At 46.3% G+C, this 14404-nt stretch overlaps 1 protein-coding gene across 6 annotated transcripts; it reads left to right on the top strand.

The window, feature by feature from the left end:
• Positions 1-327: 327 nt before the first annotated feature.
• LOC121161962 (cytochrome P450 4A4-like) lies at positions 328-10560 on the top strand. 6 transcript variants are annotated; one of them, XM_040988699.1, is made up of 12 exons: positions 328-522; positions 3300-3432; positions 4049-4093; positions 4255-4382; positions 5984-6105; positions 6454-6608; positions 6953-7059; positions 7143-7333; positions 7432-7565; positions 8513-8577; positions 8698-8774; positions 10392-10560. In XM_040988699.1, exons 1-12 carry the CDS (start codon positions 328-330, stop codon positions 10558-10560), a joined length of 1521 nt encoding a protein of 506 aa, XP_040844633.1. The 6 variants fall into 6 exon arrangements, with proteins under 6 accessions (XP_040844633.1, XP_040844632.1, XP_040844634.1 ...); XM_040988698.1 differs by having other exon boundaries at positions 3297-3432; XM_040988700.1 differs by having other exon boundaries at positions 3291-3432; positions 6550-6608.
• The last annotated feature ends 3844 nt before the right edge of the window (positions 10561-14404 follow it).

The following is a 14404-nucleotide window of genomic DNA, read 5'->3' as shown; positions in this document are numbered from 1 at the left end:
CATGTGTGATTTCTTTGCAGTTATGTCCCCTCCCACACTCACTGTGCAATACATAGCAGGTACTTCTTAAGTATTTCTGAGTAAGAAGGAGAGGGGGAAAGTGGATGTGTGCATACTCATTGCCGCTACCAGCTGAAGAAACTTTGATGTTCTTTCCCCAGGTGGATCAATCAGAGTTAACTAACCATGGATTGCGTGGCCAGGGAAAGTCCTCCCCCTTATCCTTTCCCACAGCTGGGTTGGGCAATCCTCCCAGGATTTGCATAAATTTCCTCAAGGAGGTGAGAGAGAGAGAGAGGTGCTCACAGGTCCAGCAGGTACTACACAATGAGTGTTTCTGCATTGAGCCCCACCAGGCTCATGGGCAGCTTCTCTGGACTCCTCCAGGTTGTCTCCTTGCTGGGCCTACTTCTGTTGCTGTTCAAGATAGTCCAGTTCTTCCTGCATCGCCTGTGGCTGCTGAGAGCCCTCCAGGAGTTTTCAAGTCCCCCCTCCCACTGGCTCTTTGGGCACCTGAGAGAGGTAAGAAGGATTAGGACAGGGGAGTGAGCAGGTAGGGGTGTCTGGGCCTCTCAGCATCTAAGGAGCTGGTCCACAGGGCACAGCCTGTTCTGTGACGAGCAAGGAACTCATAGCTCACCTCATTCACCCATAGGAAGTCTGTCTGCTGTGACTGTGCTGTCACACATTCCTTCCTCATGCCCTTGGTCCTGCAGCCCTGCACCTGGAGGGCAATGACTGCTCTTCCCGGGTCTCCCCTTCTCCAGGATGGCCATCCCCTGCAGCCTGACCTAAAAGTGTGAGCTGCTGGAGGTTTTCTTGCCCCAGTTACTCTGTGCCAGGTCCTTGGGTTTCCTGGGAACAAACATCAGTCTGAAGGAAACCTGCTCTGTGGAGTCATGGTGTGTGGATAAGATAGTCAGGAGTCTCGGAAGGAATCAGGGTACAGGAAGAGCTTACCTTGCTGAGATGTGTGGATGGTGTCAGTCATAGAGATTCACCAGAATGATGTGCATAAGAATGACAGAATTTTCATGACAGATGACTTCATGGATGAAACCCTAATGGTTATGGGTACAGATACCCATGACCTTCATCTGAGGAGTACTGATGTTTGAGTTGCACCCTGAGCAGGGTCTGTTTCACTCCCGACACTTCTGCACACCTTGGAAAGTGAGCTCCTTGGAGCTGAGTGCATCATTCCCTCCCCGTATCCTTGTGCTCAGCACAGAAGTGTTCAGCACAGGTGTCTGAAGTGACAGGAAAGAGGGAAAGAAGCAGTGTGAGGACTGCAGAGGGATAGCGTCCTTGCCGCATTGCTAACCCAGGGGTGCGGATGCAGAGTCAAGTAAGGAGCCTGAAGGAGAGAGGCTCATCCAGGAATAGTACATTGAGCAAACATTAGGAGTTGGCAGTTTTCAGACTGGGAGCTCTTGTTTCTCTTGTTACCGGAGAATGTTGCCACACACTGCAACTGGAAATGCTCTGCCCTTCACACTTTCCATACCCCCTTGATCCTTTTCTCTTCTACTCTCCTCTTCTGTACTACATTGTTCACTATTATCCTCATCTGTCTGTGCTTTCCAACCTCAGTTCTCTGTTCACCCTGTGCTCCTGGCGTGGAATACCCTTGCTCCTCAATGTCCAACCTTCCAATGTCCAACCCCAAGCCACGTCCTCCAAAATGCGTTCTCAATCTTCCAGATAGAGAGGGAAATTCTTTTTCCTATGGACTATCTTTCTCATGAGTCCCAGCAGGGAACATTTGATTCAGGGATTCCTCTACAGTGTCTTAGCTGTGAGATCCTTCTGAGAGAGATCACCTGACTCAACTCTGTAAGCCAAGACTTCTTAGTCATGGAGACTCAGTCAATGAATGAGCACATGCGTGCGGGAGGGCTCTCTAACGTCCGGTTCTGAGTCAGGTTCCTCCCGACAGCTTCCCTACATGCTTGGGCTTCTTCCTGTCCCAATAGCTGTCTTTTACAGGTGGACTCCCAATCTTCTTGTCTACACAACTAGACTGTGAGCTCCAGACAGTTAGGGACTCACAAATATCCATGCCACTACCTGAATCAGAGAGCCAGTGTTTGGTATTCCTTGGTAAACATGTGCTGGATGATTGTGAGAAAGTTGCAAGCAATGACTAGACAAACATGAGCAGACAGTTGCTTTGAGATCTGCAGAAGCAGCTGAGAAGAGCTGATTACATGGAACATCTCAAGGATTCCAGATGAGCTGTGTCTTGAAAACTGGGGAGAGGCCTTTGCGGCAGAGAGGAGGGACAGTCCAGGCTAAGAGAAGAGCATGTACAAAGGCCTGGCTGAGTGGGCAAACCTGGCTGTGGGGAGGGGCACAAAGACCTGTCCAAGTGGGCAGGCCTGGCTGTGGGATGGAGTGCAAAGGTCTGGCTGAGTGGGCAGACCTGGCTGTGGGGAGGTGTGCAAAAGCCTGGCTGAATAAGCTGACCTGCTGTGGGTGGGTTGACAGCAGAACTGCAGAGGTCATGTGAAGTCAACATGGAGCAAGAAGGAAGAGAGGAGTGAAAGCCACAAAACAGAGGCTTTGTGATCCACAAAGAGGAGTTTCAGAAGACTGTGGGAGCACACAAAAATTATTTTCAATGAGAATTGAAAATGAGAATATGAAACCCAAACCTTACAATCACAGACTGTGATTTGTGCTTTGAAACATATATGTACAACTTATGCTTTAAATATCTCAACTTTTAACTTGGCAAATAGCAGTCAATGCACAATTTCTGTGTAAACATTTTTTTTTCACTTAGAACTATGCAACCCCCAGCTTGTTTCATCTTAACAAAGACTTGCAAATGTGCTGGAGTAACACTGGTATTGTAACAGTCAGTACAGTAATACAAATTTAGTGTAAATGTTTTAAAATTTAGATAGAATCCATTTTAGTCAGACAGTAGACTAAATTATTTTACCAAGATGTCATCAAGTTATGTAAGTTGTCACAAAGTTATTCAGGGAAATTTCCATACTGATCATTTTCATGGTTTTTTGCAGCATGGAGACAATGTGTGACTGAAGTTTCAGTATTGAGAAAGACTCATGGTTCTTCCCAAGCTCTGGACTAAATCTTATCTGAGGTCAAATTTTGTCTGGACCACCCTACACCAGAGCCCAGGTCGTCAGAAACAATTCCAAAGTCACGACTTCTACTGACAGATCCAGAACTATCTCCCTGCGGCCATTCTGCCTTCTTGCAGCAAGAATTAGAATTAAATTTAGTCTGCACTGATTTGTTCTTTTCTTTGTTAACAGTTCCAGAAGGATCAGGACCTACAAAAGATTCGGCAATGGGTAGAAGAATTCCCTAGTGCTTTTGCGCTGCGGCTACAGGGGAACGATATTCGTGTCATGCTCTATGACCCTGACTACATGAAAGTGATTATGGGAAGATCAGGTGGGAGTGAGCCTCATCTCAAACACAGCAGCCCTTCCCTTTTAAGTTTGTGCCCCTTACAGCCATAAACTTCCAGAAGAAAATGACAATAGAGCCTTATTATCAGAAACTAGTACCAAATCCATAACCCACCCAGGTCAGACCAATTGTGTGGAGATGAATATCCTCTTCCTACTTTCATTATTTAGGTTCTTGCGTTTTGAAGGGAGTTGAGGTGATCTGTTCTGCCAATTGTCTTAGATATTATTGACCAATTTGATATCGAAGCAAACTTGGATTTGGATCTTTTCATTGTTCCTATCCTGGGTGTGGGATGACCAAGCCATTACTCACAGTACAAAAGTGATAGGCTCTGTCTTGTTCTTGGGCAGGGAAGATATAGCCTGTGGTTTTTTGTTTTTCTTTTTTTTTTTTCACAATTCACCCTCTTATCTTCACATATTGGGGTCCCATGTCTGTTGGTTTGCAGAAGAAAGAGGAGGTAATGAAAGATGACATGGGACCATTAGCAAAGTAACGGTCAACACCTGATGGCAACCTGTGTGCTGAATCACTGCTCCTTGGGTGACTGTCTTTTCTTCCTCAGCTTCTTATAAAAGCCTTATTTACCTTTTAGATCCAAAGGCTCCTGGCAACTATAAATTCCTGGCTCCTTGGATTGGTATGTTTGTACAAATTAGAATTGCATTCTGTATCTAGTTATGTTTTTCTTAAAACCCCAACTGAGTTCTCTGCTTCTGAATTCTCCCATCTGTTCTCTGTGCGATCCTGCCCAGTTCCCTCTATTCCCACTAAACATCTTCACACCCTTCTCTGGCCCAGGGTATGGTTTGCTTCTGTTGGACGGGCAGAAGTGGTTCCAGCATCGGCGCATGCTGACCCCAGCCTTTCACTCTGACATCTTGAAGCCCTATGTGAAGCTCATGGTGGACTCTGTCCAGATGATGCTGGTAAGTCCATCTTTCCCTCTGTCCCCTCCACACACTCCCTCAGAGTACTCATGCACAGACTTCACTCTCAAACACATGTCCCACAGACAACCCTCAGACACAATCACCAGGAACAATACTCACATCATACCTGTGGTAGTATGATTCCCCAAAATGGATGAGACAGAATTTCCAGGTTTTACATGGTTGCACCCTGCTCATTGTCTAAGGAAGAGGCATCTATGCTGGCTGCAGATCCTTCTTCCCCCACTTGAAATTCATTAAGACAATGAACTTTGGTATTAGTCTTCTGGACAACACCACGGGCTGCCCCCTGCTGGCTGGCACAGTCTCAGTGGCAAGGTGAACATACTAGTTAGCTTTGCATTGCTACAACAAAATACTTAAAATCTTAATGAAGCAAAGGGAGGTTTAGTTATGTCATAGTTTGGCCATTAGAAATCCAAAGGGCTTTTATAGGGCCATCTCTGGCAAAGGACCCAGGATGGATGCAGGAGGGGTCACATGATAGGACAAAAAGCTGGAGATTTTTAAATTGGATCACCCTTAGGCTTTTACAACCACCCAGTGGTGAAAACTAGTTTCCAAAGTCACACCCATAATGACTAAAGAATCTCGCAGCAAACCCAGTTGCTGCCGGCTTTGCAACCTCTCAGCTGTGCCACTGTTGGGGGATACACAAGGCTATAAGCAATCCATGGTGGTAGACACTCTGGAGTGTCACTTAGTGAGGCTCTGGCCTTGGGGTCTGGGACTTTTCTACAAGTGTGAGTGACCCTTAGAGAGAATCAGACACCCTGTCAACAATCTAGGAACCATCCATGCTAGGTCCTTGTTTTCCATCAGTGTTCTCATTTCTTCCCAAAATGACAAGGGAAAGAAATCTGGGGCCCGGCGCGGTGGCGCAAGTGGTTAAAGGTCCTCGCCTTGCACGCCCGGGATCCCATATGGGCGCCGGTTCTAATCCCGGCAGCCCCGCTTCCCTTCCAGCTCCCTGCCTGTGGCCTGGGAAAGCAGTCGAGGACGGCCCAAAGCTTTGGGAACCTGCACCCGCGTGGGAGACCCGGAAGAGGCTCCTGGCTTCGGATCGGCATAGTACCGGCCCGTTGCACTCACTTGGGGAGTGAATCATCGGACGGAAGATCTTCCTCTCTGTCTCTCCTCTCTGTATATCCGCCTTTCCAATGAAAAAATAATAAAAAATAAATCTTTAAAAAAAAAAAAAAGAAATCTGTGATAACTCTCTATTGGGAGTGTCCCAACATATCTCATGGCTTCCTTTAGTCATGACACATTTGTTTTCTAGCTTGAGCTTCTACAATTTCTCATGCTTTGTTCATTTTTCAAAAATAGAAGGATTTCCATGAGACCTTCTCATCCACCAATCTCCGCATTGAGAAAAGGACACTTATATAATACGCATGAACAAGAAATCAGCCTCATCTTGCCCACATTGGCTTCACAGTCTTAATTTGCTGAAAGGTGTCTGTTCTCTAAAGGGAGAGGTTCTGAACAAGGAATCTGGAGATGTAGTGGTGCTGGTTATTTAGCACCAGGCTATCATGGAAACCAAGAACAATATCCCATCTGTGTTCCCACAGGACAGATGGGAGCACGTTAGTGAGGATTCTTCCCTGGAGATCTTTGATCACATCTCCTTGATGACCCTGGACACCATCATGAAGTGTGCCTTCAACCACCAAAGCAGTGTCCAGCTGGACAGGTCTGTGACAGCCCTTCCACTGAGGGTCCTGGGCATTTTCAATTGACGTGGGCTCACCATAGCCATGTGGGGCAGCTCACATGCTCTGCGCCACACAAGACAAGACTATGCCAAGTTCTAAGTGTAGACCAAACCTAACCCTGCCTCAGCCACGAATCCCTGATGCCCAGCACAGTTGGAAACCTGGCCTCACACCATCGTGCAGAAGCCTGAGGGTCACCAGGGCTGCATGACACATGTCTCATAACTGTTTATTTCCACTGAGTTATTGATCTCTTCGTAGAACACCACTTGGGTTCGAGATAGGAGACTCCTTCATTCTGATCTCTTCTATGTTCTTTCCTTCAGGAACTCCCAATCCTACATTCAGGCCATTACGGATGTGAACAACTTGGTGATTTACCGAGTGAGGAATATTTTTCACCATAACGAGGTCTTCTATAGGTTAAGCTCCAAAGGCCGCTTGTTCTTCCATTCCTGCCAGCTTGCCAAGAAGCACACAGGTTTGGTCTCCCCCTCCTATGTGCCCTCTCTCACAGTCATAGCACAGAGGAACTGACCTTGGCTCCTCTTGTTCTGTTACCTCCTGGAGGCAGGGATTGGGAGCTGAGATGATGGGGTTTCAGGTGCTAGCAGGGGCTCCCTGCATCATCACACTGGTGAGCAAGACCCCATCCCTGCAGCATTCAGCTGAGGCCCCTGGACTGTGCTACTGTGGGAATCCTGGATCCCACCACTCATCCACACACCCTCTTGAACCTCTGAGGTCACCCAGTTTGTGAGCAGTGGAGTTCCTGTAGTTATCTGGAGCTCTCAGCTCTACCTGGAAACTGCTATTCTGGAACAGACCGAGTGATCAAGCTGAGGAAGGCTCATCTGCAGGAAGAAGGAGAGCTGGAGAAGGTCAGGAGCAAGAGGCGCTTGGATTTCCTGGACATCCTGCTCTTTGCCAAGGTCAGTGTGGCAGCGCAGCCCAAATCTGGTCTAGAGGCATGGGAGCAGGGACTGAGCCTGCCCTCTCCCTGTGATCTCCCAAGATGGAGGACGGGAGCAGCCTGTCTGATGAGGACCTGCGCGCCGAGGTGGACACATTCATGTTTGAGGGCCATGACACCACAGCCAGTGGCATCTCCTGGATCCTCTATGCTCTGGCCGCACACCCAGAGCATCAGCAGAGGTGCCGCGAGGAGATCCAGAGCATCCTGGGGGATGGAGCCTCTATCAGTTGGTGAGTGAAGGCCTAAGAGGTGGGAGGATCCTGCCTGTGTGAGAGGGGTGCCCTGGTGTGCCCAGCCCTGTCCCTTCCCTGCATTGGCATTGTTTTAGGGACCACCTGGACAAGATGCCCTATACCACTATGTGCATCAAGGAGGCACTGAGGATCTATCCACCAGTGCCAGGTATTACCAAAAAGCTCAGCAAGCCAGTCACCTTCCCTGATGGACGCTCCTTACCCAAAGGTATGTATTTCCCACCCTCACTCACCTGCGAGCTCCATGTGGACACATGGGATCTGAGATCTCTGGTTCTGAACCTTCAACATCTGGTTTCCTTCTCAGTAATTGAGTGCTTACTTTGTAGTTTGTTTAATGTGTCTGAGTCTTTAATCACAAAGTTCAATAAAATATGAGAATTTTCAAAAGGTTCATGGAAATATACATGAGGAAAAATTATGCATTGATTTAATTGTTTTTGCACCAAAGTAAACTTCTAACTTGATTTTCCATGAATTGTTGGAAATGTTCTTGTAAATGTTAGTTTCTGATTTTATCCTAGGGACATTAACCCTAAAATCAGATTCCACAATATTAGGGCTACATAGAAAATCAAGCAGTGTGAGAGGAGATATGCTTTTTCCTTGGGTTAAGATAAATGAGGGATATTAAGGAAATCTGAGTTGTGAGGACAATGGAGTTCATTGTGGAGGAGCCTCAAGTCAGTAGCAGACAACAATTAGTGAGGTGATTTGAGACCCTGAAGTAGTAGCGAGACACTTTGGTGCTTCCACCCATGACTGAGTCCTGCTCTGACCTCTGGCCTGTGAGGTCGTTCACAAGTCACTCAGCCCTTCTGAGCCTTAGGTGCCTTGTCAGAAGGATGGGGAGGGGAAGCTTGCTGTGAGGTGGAGTGAGCCACAGATGTTCCCCAGCTGCTCAAGGAAGGCTTGGGGGGAAGTGCATTGTCACCTGGCTGGTCTGCACACCAGGCCCCTGATTCCTTCTTGTTTCCATTGCTGCATTTGTGTTCTTCTGCTCCTTAGCTTTGTGCTTGGACTTTCCAAAGCCCATCCTGCTCAATGAAGAATTTGATGATCTAGACCTTTTGAGCCCAAATAGTTCTTGGTGGTTTAAGTGCCTTATTCCATGGGTCTGATTAATCTTTTCTGTGTCTCCTACCTGCCTCGCAGGTATTATACTCATGCTGTCCATTTACGGCCTTCACCACAATCCAAATGTGTGGCAAAATCCAGAGGTATGAGGGTCCGCAAGGAGGGCATGGGAGCTTCTCTCAGGATAAGCACTTCCTCGTTCCCTCTAATCGTGGTGTGGATTTTCCTTGACCCTTGTCTTGGTTCTGGCGCTGTCTCTGCAGGTGTTTGACCCCTCCCGGTTTGCTCCAGATTCTGATCGCCACAGCCATGCTTTCCTGCCCTTCTCAGGAGGATCAAGGTGAGTAAGCTGTGTGTACTACTGAGGTGGGGGGGAAGGAGGGTCTGTGGTCCCACACATGGTGTTGTGATTCTGTGTTCCTGTGTGGTTTCTTGAGTAATGTCCTTGATGGGAAGGCAGCCTTGTGTGGGTGTCTCTGTGTGCCAAAGAAAGGTGACATTTCATTACCAAAGCTCGGTGGGTTGGTCCACTGCCCCTTCCAGTGGCTAGCTACAGTTCAAATTCAGGGCATGCATAAGAAATTTTAGTGTAGTCAGGTCTTTTTTTTTCCATAAGGGAGTTAGGTTTTCCTCTGCAAATTGAACTTCAGATATTCAGCTTTCTGGATTGTAATGAAGTTTTTCTTTTTCTTTTCCCACACATATTGTTATAGTACATGGCATTTTCTACCTGATTCACTAACAACTTGTTGTTGAACGGTGAGAACTGGCACATGTGTTAGGGTCTCATTCTCTAAGCCAAACTGTCCTGAAAGGATGCAGGAGCTCCCATGGGAAGCTTTATGCCAATATCTCAGACATTTTGCAGTCTTTCTTGACAAAAATTTCACCTTATGTTAATGTTCCAAATCAGTAGAGGGGGCATGACTTACCATAATCACAACAAGGACGAACATGTGGAAAGGAGGACAGCACACTACCTGTGAGAGAAAGTCTGCTGCTTAGCATAACATGCACAGAGTGGACAAGATTCCTGCTGTGCAAAATGCAAAGCCCATGCAAAACAGCTGGTGAGCTGGACAGCTGTAATTCTAAACAGCTGCCATGGAGATTGTGACAACAGCAGGAGAGGTCCTGGGAAACCAAAACACCAGCATCGTAAATGATTAGTAGAAACTAGGTTTTTCTGAACCAGCGATTCTGTGAGTTCTCGGAAGGCTCCATTGATTTTCACAGAACAGGTTTTTAGCTAGTCATTGTTTGAGGAACTTGCTTTCTGTTGTTTACCGCAGGATGGATGACTTCTACTCACTTCTGATGTGCAAAATCTGTTGGTGCTATCAGAGGGCTGGTGGGAACAAGTAGCTAATTCCAGTTCAGAACTCATATTTCCCATTAGTGCATTCGATTCTTTTGTATCTATTGTAAAATTTAACTTAGTTCCAGTACAGTATAACTGCTGATTTCCTTTCTTGGTGTTCAGTTCTGTGACTTGGGAACAGGTAAGTGAAAGGTACTGTTCCTGAACCCAGGGCTTCAGAGATAGGAGCAGAACGTGTTCTTGAATGTGTCCAATAGAGTGTGTTGAAGAAGGCACTGGCGAAGACTGCCTATACTTACACAGACATCATATCTTCATTCTTTCACTCATTCATTCACCTGCTCGATAGACTCCGGAATGCCTTATGTTCCTGACATTGTACTAGACATTCCTAGAGAATGATGGATCCCTTGGGAGACTGGAAGGAGAGGGATGGCTGGCAGAGGGTTGATAGGTGGTGGTTCATTGGCCTGGGCCTTGAGGAGGTGGCAGGTAGAGGTCAGGCATTAGGGTTGGGCCACACGAAGCAGGGAATCGTATGTCCGGTTCTGGGACTGAGGCTCAGAGAACAATGCCTGCCCAGTTCAGGAGAGGATCTGAAGTCTCTTCTCATTTCACTGCCCCTTCCTGATCTAGGAACTGCATTGGGAAACAATTTGCCATGAATGAGCTAAAGGTGGCCGTGGCCCTGACTCTACTGCGCTTCGAGCTGCTCCCAGATCCCACTAGAGTTCCCATCCCCATTCCTCGGCTTGTGCTGAAGTCGAAGAATGGGATTCATCTGCGTCTCAAGAAGCTCCAGTGAACCTGGCAGGGACAAGAACAGGCTCTGAGATCACCTACCTGGCATCCCACCTTTGAATCACCTGCCATATCCTGCTTTCTGTCTGCCCACCTGGCCCTCTTCCACCTGCCTGTCCTTCTGTGTGTCTCTCCTTTTCCCACCTTCCTCCAGGCTTCCAAACTGCTTGGGCTTCTACTTGTCTGCCTCTCTGATTGTGCATGCACTCCCTGATCACTGCCTGCCTGTCTATCCTTCGTGTTGCTTCTCTGGCCTTTTGGGAGCCAGAGAAAAATGATCACAACCTTAGTGGCTTTAGTGACAATAATTATTCTTTGATTTGGAAGAACAGAAGTTTGAGATGGGCTTCCCTGGGACACAACCCCGGTATGAATAATCCCCAGTTACTATTATTAAAGATTTTTGGACTTTACCACTGCCGGATGGTCCTACACACTTGAAATTTATCACTCCCTTGGGTGGTAATGTGTGGTGCAAAGCTTGGTTACGGTGTTGAGTGGTGGCTGTAAGTTGTTGTTCCCTGCCAACTGCAAGCTCATTGGATGGAAGCAACACACAAGTTGAGTGGTTTGGTGCTGCAACGTGAGGCAGTTTGGCTGTGTCAAGTGCAATCTAGGATGAGTTCACTTGGTGTGAATCCTGTGGTCCCAGAAGAAGTTTCTTTTGGTGCAGGATCACTGTGCCTTTAGGCTTGCTTCCTGTCTGTCCTGTTCCATTACGTAAGTTGCTTTCCCTGCAATCTCTGGCTTCTGGACTCTTCCTCTTCATTCAGAGTTAAGGGCATCTTCATCTCTCTCTGCTTCTGTCTTTGTTTCACCTTGAGTATCCTATGGCCCATCATGACTACATTGCATGCACCCAGACAAGAAGGGACAAGCTCACAATCCTGCTGAGATTAAGATGAGTCAGAAAGGGCACATCTTTGTGTCTAGCTTGTGTCACCGAATCAGTGTCCCCTGAAAGTTGCCTGTCTATGTGGCTGTCTTCTCTTTTTCCTGGGGCAAATTTTTCTGTTAGATGGAAAAACTGACATGAGGAAGGCTGCCAAGGGAAGGTTCTGATTAGAGGGGCTTATGACCAACCATTTACAGTAGGATTTAACAAAAGAGTTGCAGCAGGCATCTGACCAGCAGGCCCTCCTAGTCAATGGATTTGCTCTCTCTTCTGAGAGCATTTCTGTGCACAAGGTCTGGTCAATTCCCTTTTCTTTTGTTTCTTAAGCTGGATTTTCTTCTGGAATTGACCGGTTCACATAGCTTGCAGTTTTTGCCTTTGTGCTTTTTCTGCACCTGAAGTACTAGTTTTTATGCAATGCTGAATAGACAAAGAGGAAGCATGAGCCAGGGCAGGTGTTTGGTCCACTGATGAAATGCCCATTCAGATGTCTGCTTCTCACATTGGAGTGCTTGGATTCTCTTGCTGGCTTGAATTCTCAATTTCAGCTTCCCATCAATGAGGCCCTGTGAGGAGGTAAATTATGGTGGGAGTAGTTGGGTTATCCACTCACAAGGGAGACCTGGATTGAGTGCCTGTCTCTTGGTTTTGGTTTCAGTCCAGGTTCAGCTATTGTGTGTATCTGGAGGGTGAATCAGAAGTTGGGGGTTCTCTGTTTTTGTATTTCCTTTAATCTTTCCCTCTCTGTCAGGTTAATTTCCAAAATTTTAAGAATATAACCCTTCAAAGATACCATTGGACTTCTCATTAAAGCATAAGGCAGGGAAACTGCTGCAAAGGAAGAGAGAAATAAGCAAAAGCTCCAAATTCAAGAGTTTCAGGGGGAAACGTGGTAAATATAATTTGGGGGCTAAAAATAGACCTTTCTGGCAAACCTTCTCAGGTCTAAGACCTAGAGCTGTTTTGTTCCATGACCAGCATGGCCTGCACAGGCTTGGAGAGAGTGTCAACATGTAATGGAGGAAAATAATAAATGAGACAGCACAAGCTAAGCTATGAAAGGAGACAGCCAAAGGGAAGCCTTCTTCTCTGAGGAAGAAGGTTGACCTAGAAATTTCATTGCCTCAATCTTTTATTGAACTGTCTAGGAAGTCAAACTACAGAAATTTGTGTGGCACAATCATTGGTAGTTATGCTGCATGTTGATGGTAACCAGCCAGTGCTTGATGATCAAGAAGCAGCAGCATGGCCCAAGTACAGAATTCAGAATGTGACTGTCAAGGGTATCTTAAAGCAAACAATCCTGTGGCCTTGGATCATTGCACAACTGCAGACCCTCTCCCCGAGGTCTCAACCTTGGTCTTGAACTTCTGCACACTCTTGGACCATTGCCCACAGTTTGACTTTGGTCTCCTGCACCATCAGTCTGTGAACTCAAGATTCCACACACGGTTTGTCCTGCACTTCTTTATCAAGTCACACCGATATATTTTATAAAATGCCTGTGGCAGTTTGAGTACCCAGATTTCCAGAGAACTGACATTCTTGGAGATCTTCAGGCAGTTCTACATATCTAGTTTAGTATTGGCCAGACGTACACAACTAATTTAAATTTTGGTGAGCTTTCCCATTTTGTTTGTTGGTGTACAGGTGGTTTTGATGAGGCCTGGGAACATGACCTTTCTTTGGGGACTGCTGCTATTTTTTGATGGCTCATTTTTGTGCATAGTGTTTTTTTTTTTAAAGATTTATTTTTTTTTATTATTTTTTCATTGGAAAGGGGATATACAGAGAGGAGAGACAGAGAGGAAGATCTTCCGTCCGATGATTCACTCCCCAAGTGAGCGCAACGGGCCGATACTATGCCCATCCGAAGCCAGGAGCCTCTTCCAGGTCTCCCACGCGGGTGCAGGTTCCAAAGCTTTGGGCCGTCCTCGACTGCTTTTCCAGGCCACAGGCAGGGAGCTGGTTGGGAAGCGGGGCTGCCGGGCTAGAACCGGCGCCCATATGGGATCCCGGGCGTGCAAGGCGAGGACCTTTAACCTCTTGCGCCACTGCGCTGTGCCCGTGCATAGTGTTTTTAACGGTAAATATTCATTTGTTTTAATTTGTTTTAGTCTGTAATAGATTTTTTGTGTATTGTGGAAACAATTCTAAGGACATACTTTTATTCTCTCCCTTCATTCCTTCATCTTTCCCAGATTTCCTCATATTTCTCTCCCACCCTGCTTCCTTCTTCCTTTGTTTTTTTTTTCTTTTTTTTTTTTTTTAGTTTTTGATATAACATTTTTGTTATTATTTTGTTTTATGACATGGTTTAATAGGCACTGGGGTTTCCCTTCCCCTGTGCAAGTTCTCTCTCCTCCTACTGATTTTCCCTCCAGCTTTACAAATGGATGTCTTTCATGAACTTTCATAAGTCCATCATGGTGTCACTGAAGTGTCTCCCAACAATGTAAGCATGGACAACGTTGGAGAGTCCAACATCCAACTGTCAGGACCTTATCAGCCATTTCACTGGGAAGCCATGATATTAGCATTTTTAATTCACCTTGTAAAAAAAGTCTTTATACTTCACCAGATATGATGCCTAACAATTAAAAAAAGGAGGGAATATGGGAATATAGTGAACAACTAAAACCGATAATTGAATGAAATAATAATGATTTCACCCAAGCACAGCACATTTTAAAGTGATCACAGATCATTAAAGCTATAGCAGTATTATGTTGCATCTTCTCCCTTGCCTGTGGGAGCTAAAATGAAACCAAAGCAAAACAAACCAAACAAAGCAAAACAAAAAACCAAAAAGAATGAAATGTCCTAATCACATTTGTAGTGGAACGATGACACCAAGGATAATTTATGACCATCCTACAGTCATCCTTCTCTAATCAGAATTCTTTTGGCTCCTCACAAAGATCCTCCGTGGCTGTATGAGCTCCTGTTTTGT

This window comes from Ochotona curzoniae, unplaced genomic scaffold (assembly GCF_017591425.1).
Source record: "Ochotona curzoniae isolate NIBS_2020 unplaced genomic scaffold, NIBS_Ocur_1.0 contig_4965, whole genome shotgun sequence".
Classification (NCBI taxonomy): Eukaryota; Metazoa; Chordata; class Mammalia; order Lagomorpha; family Ochotonidae; genus Ochotona; species Ochotona curzoniae.
This window is presented reverse-complemented; position numbering and strand designations above follow the sequence as displayed.

Coding starts and splice junctions, on each gene's coding strand:
- LOC121161962 (XM_040988696.1), top strand. CDS start 328: ATGAGTGTTTCTGCATTGAGCCCCACCAGGCTCATGGGCAGCTTCTCT. Junction 4,094..4,254: donor ATTCCTGGCTCCTTGGATTG/GTATGTTTGTAC, acceptor TCTCTGGCCCAG/GGTATGGTTTGCTTCTGTTG. Junction 8,578..8,697: donor ATGTGTGGCAAAATCCAGAG/GTATGAGGGTCC, acceptor CTGTCTCTGCAG/GTGTTTGACCCCTCCCGGTT.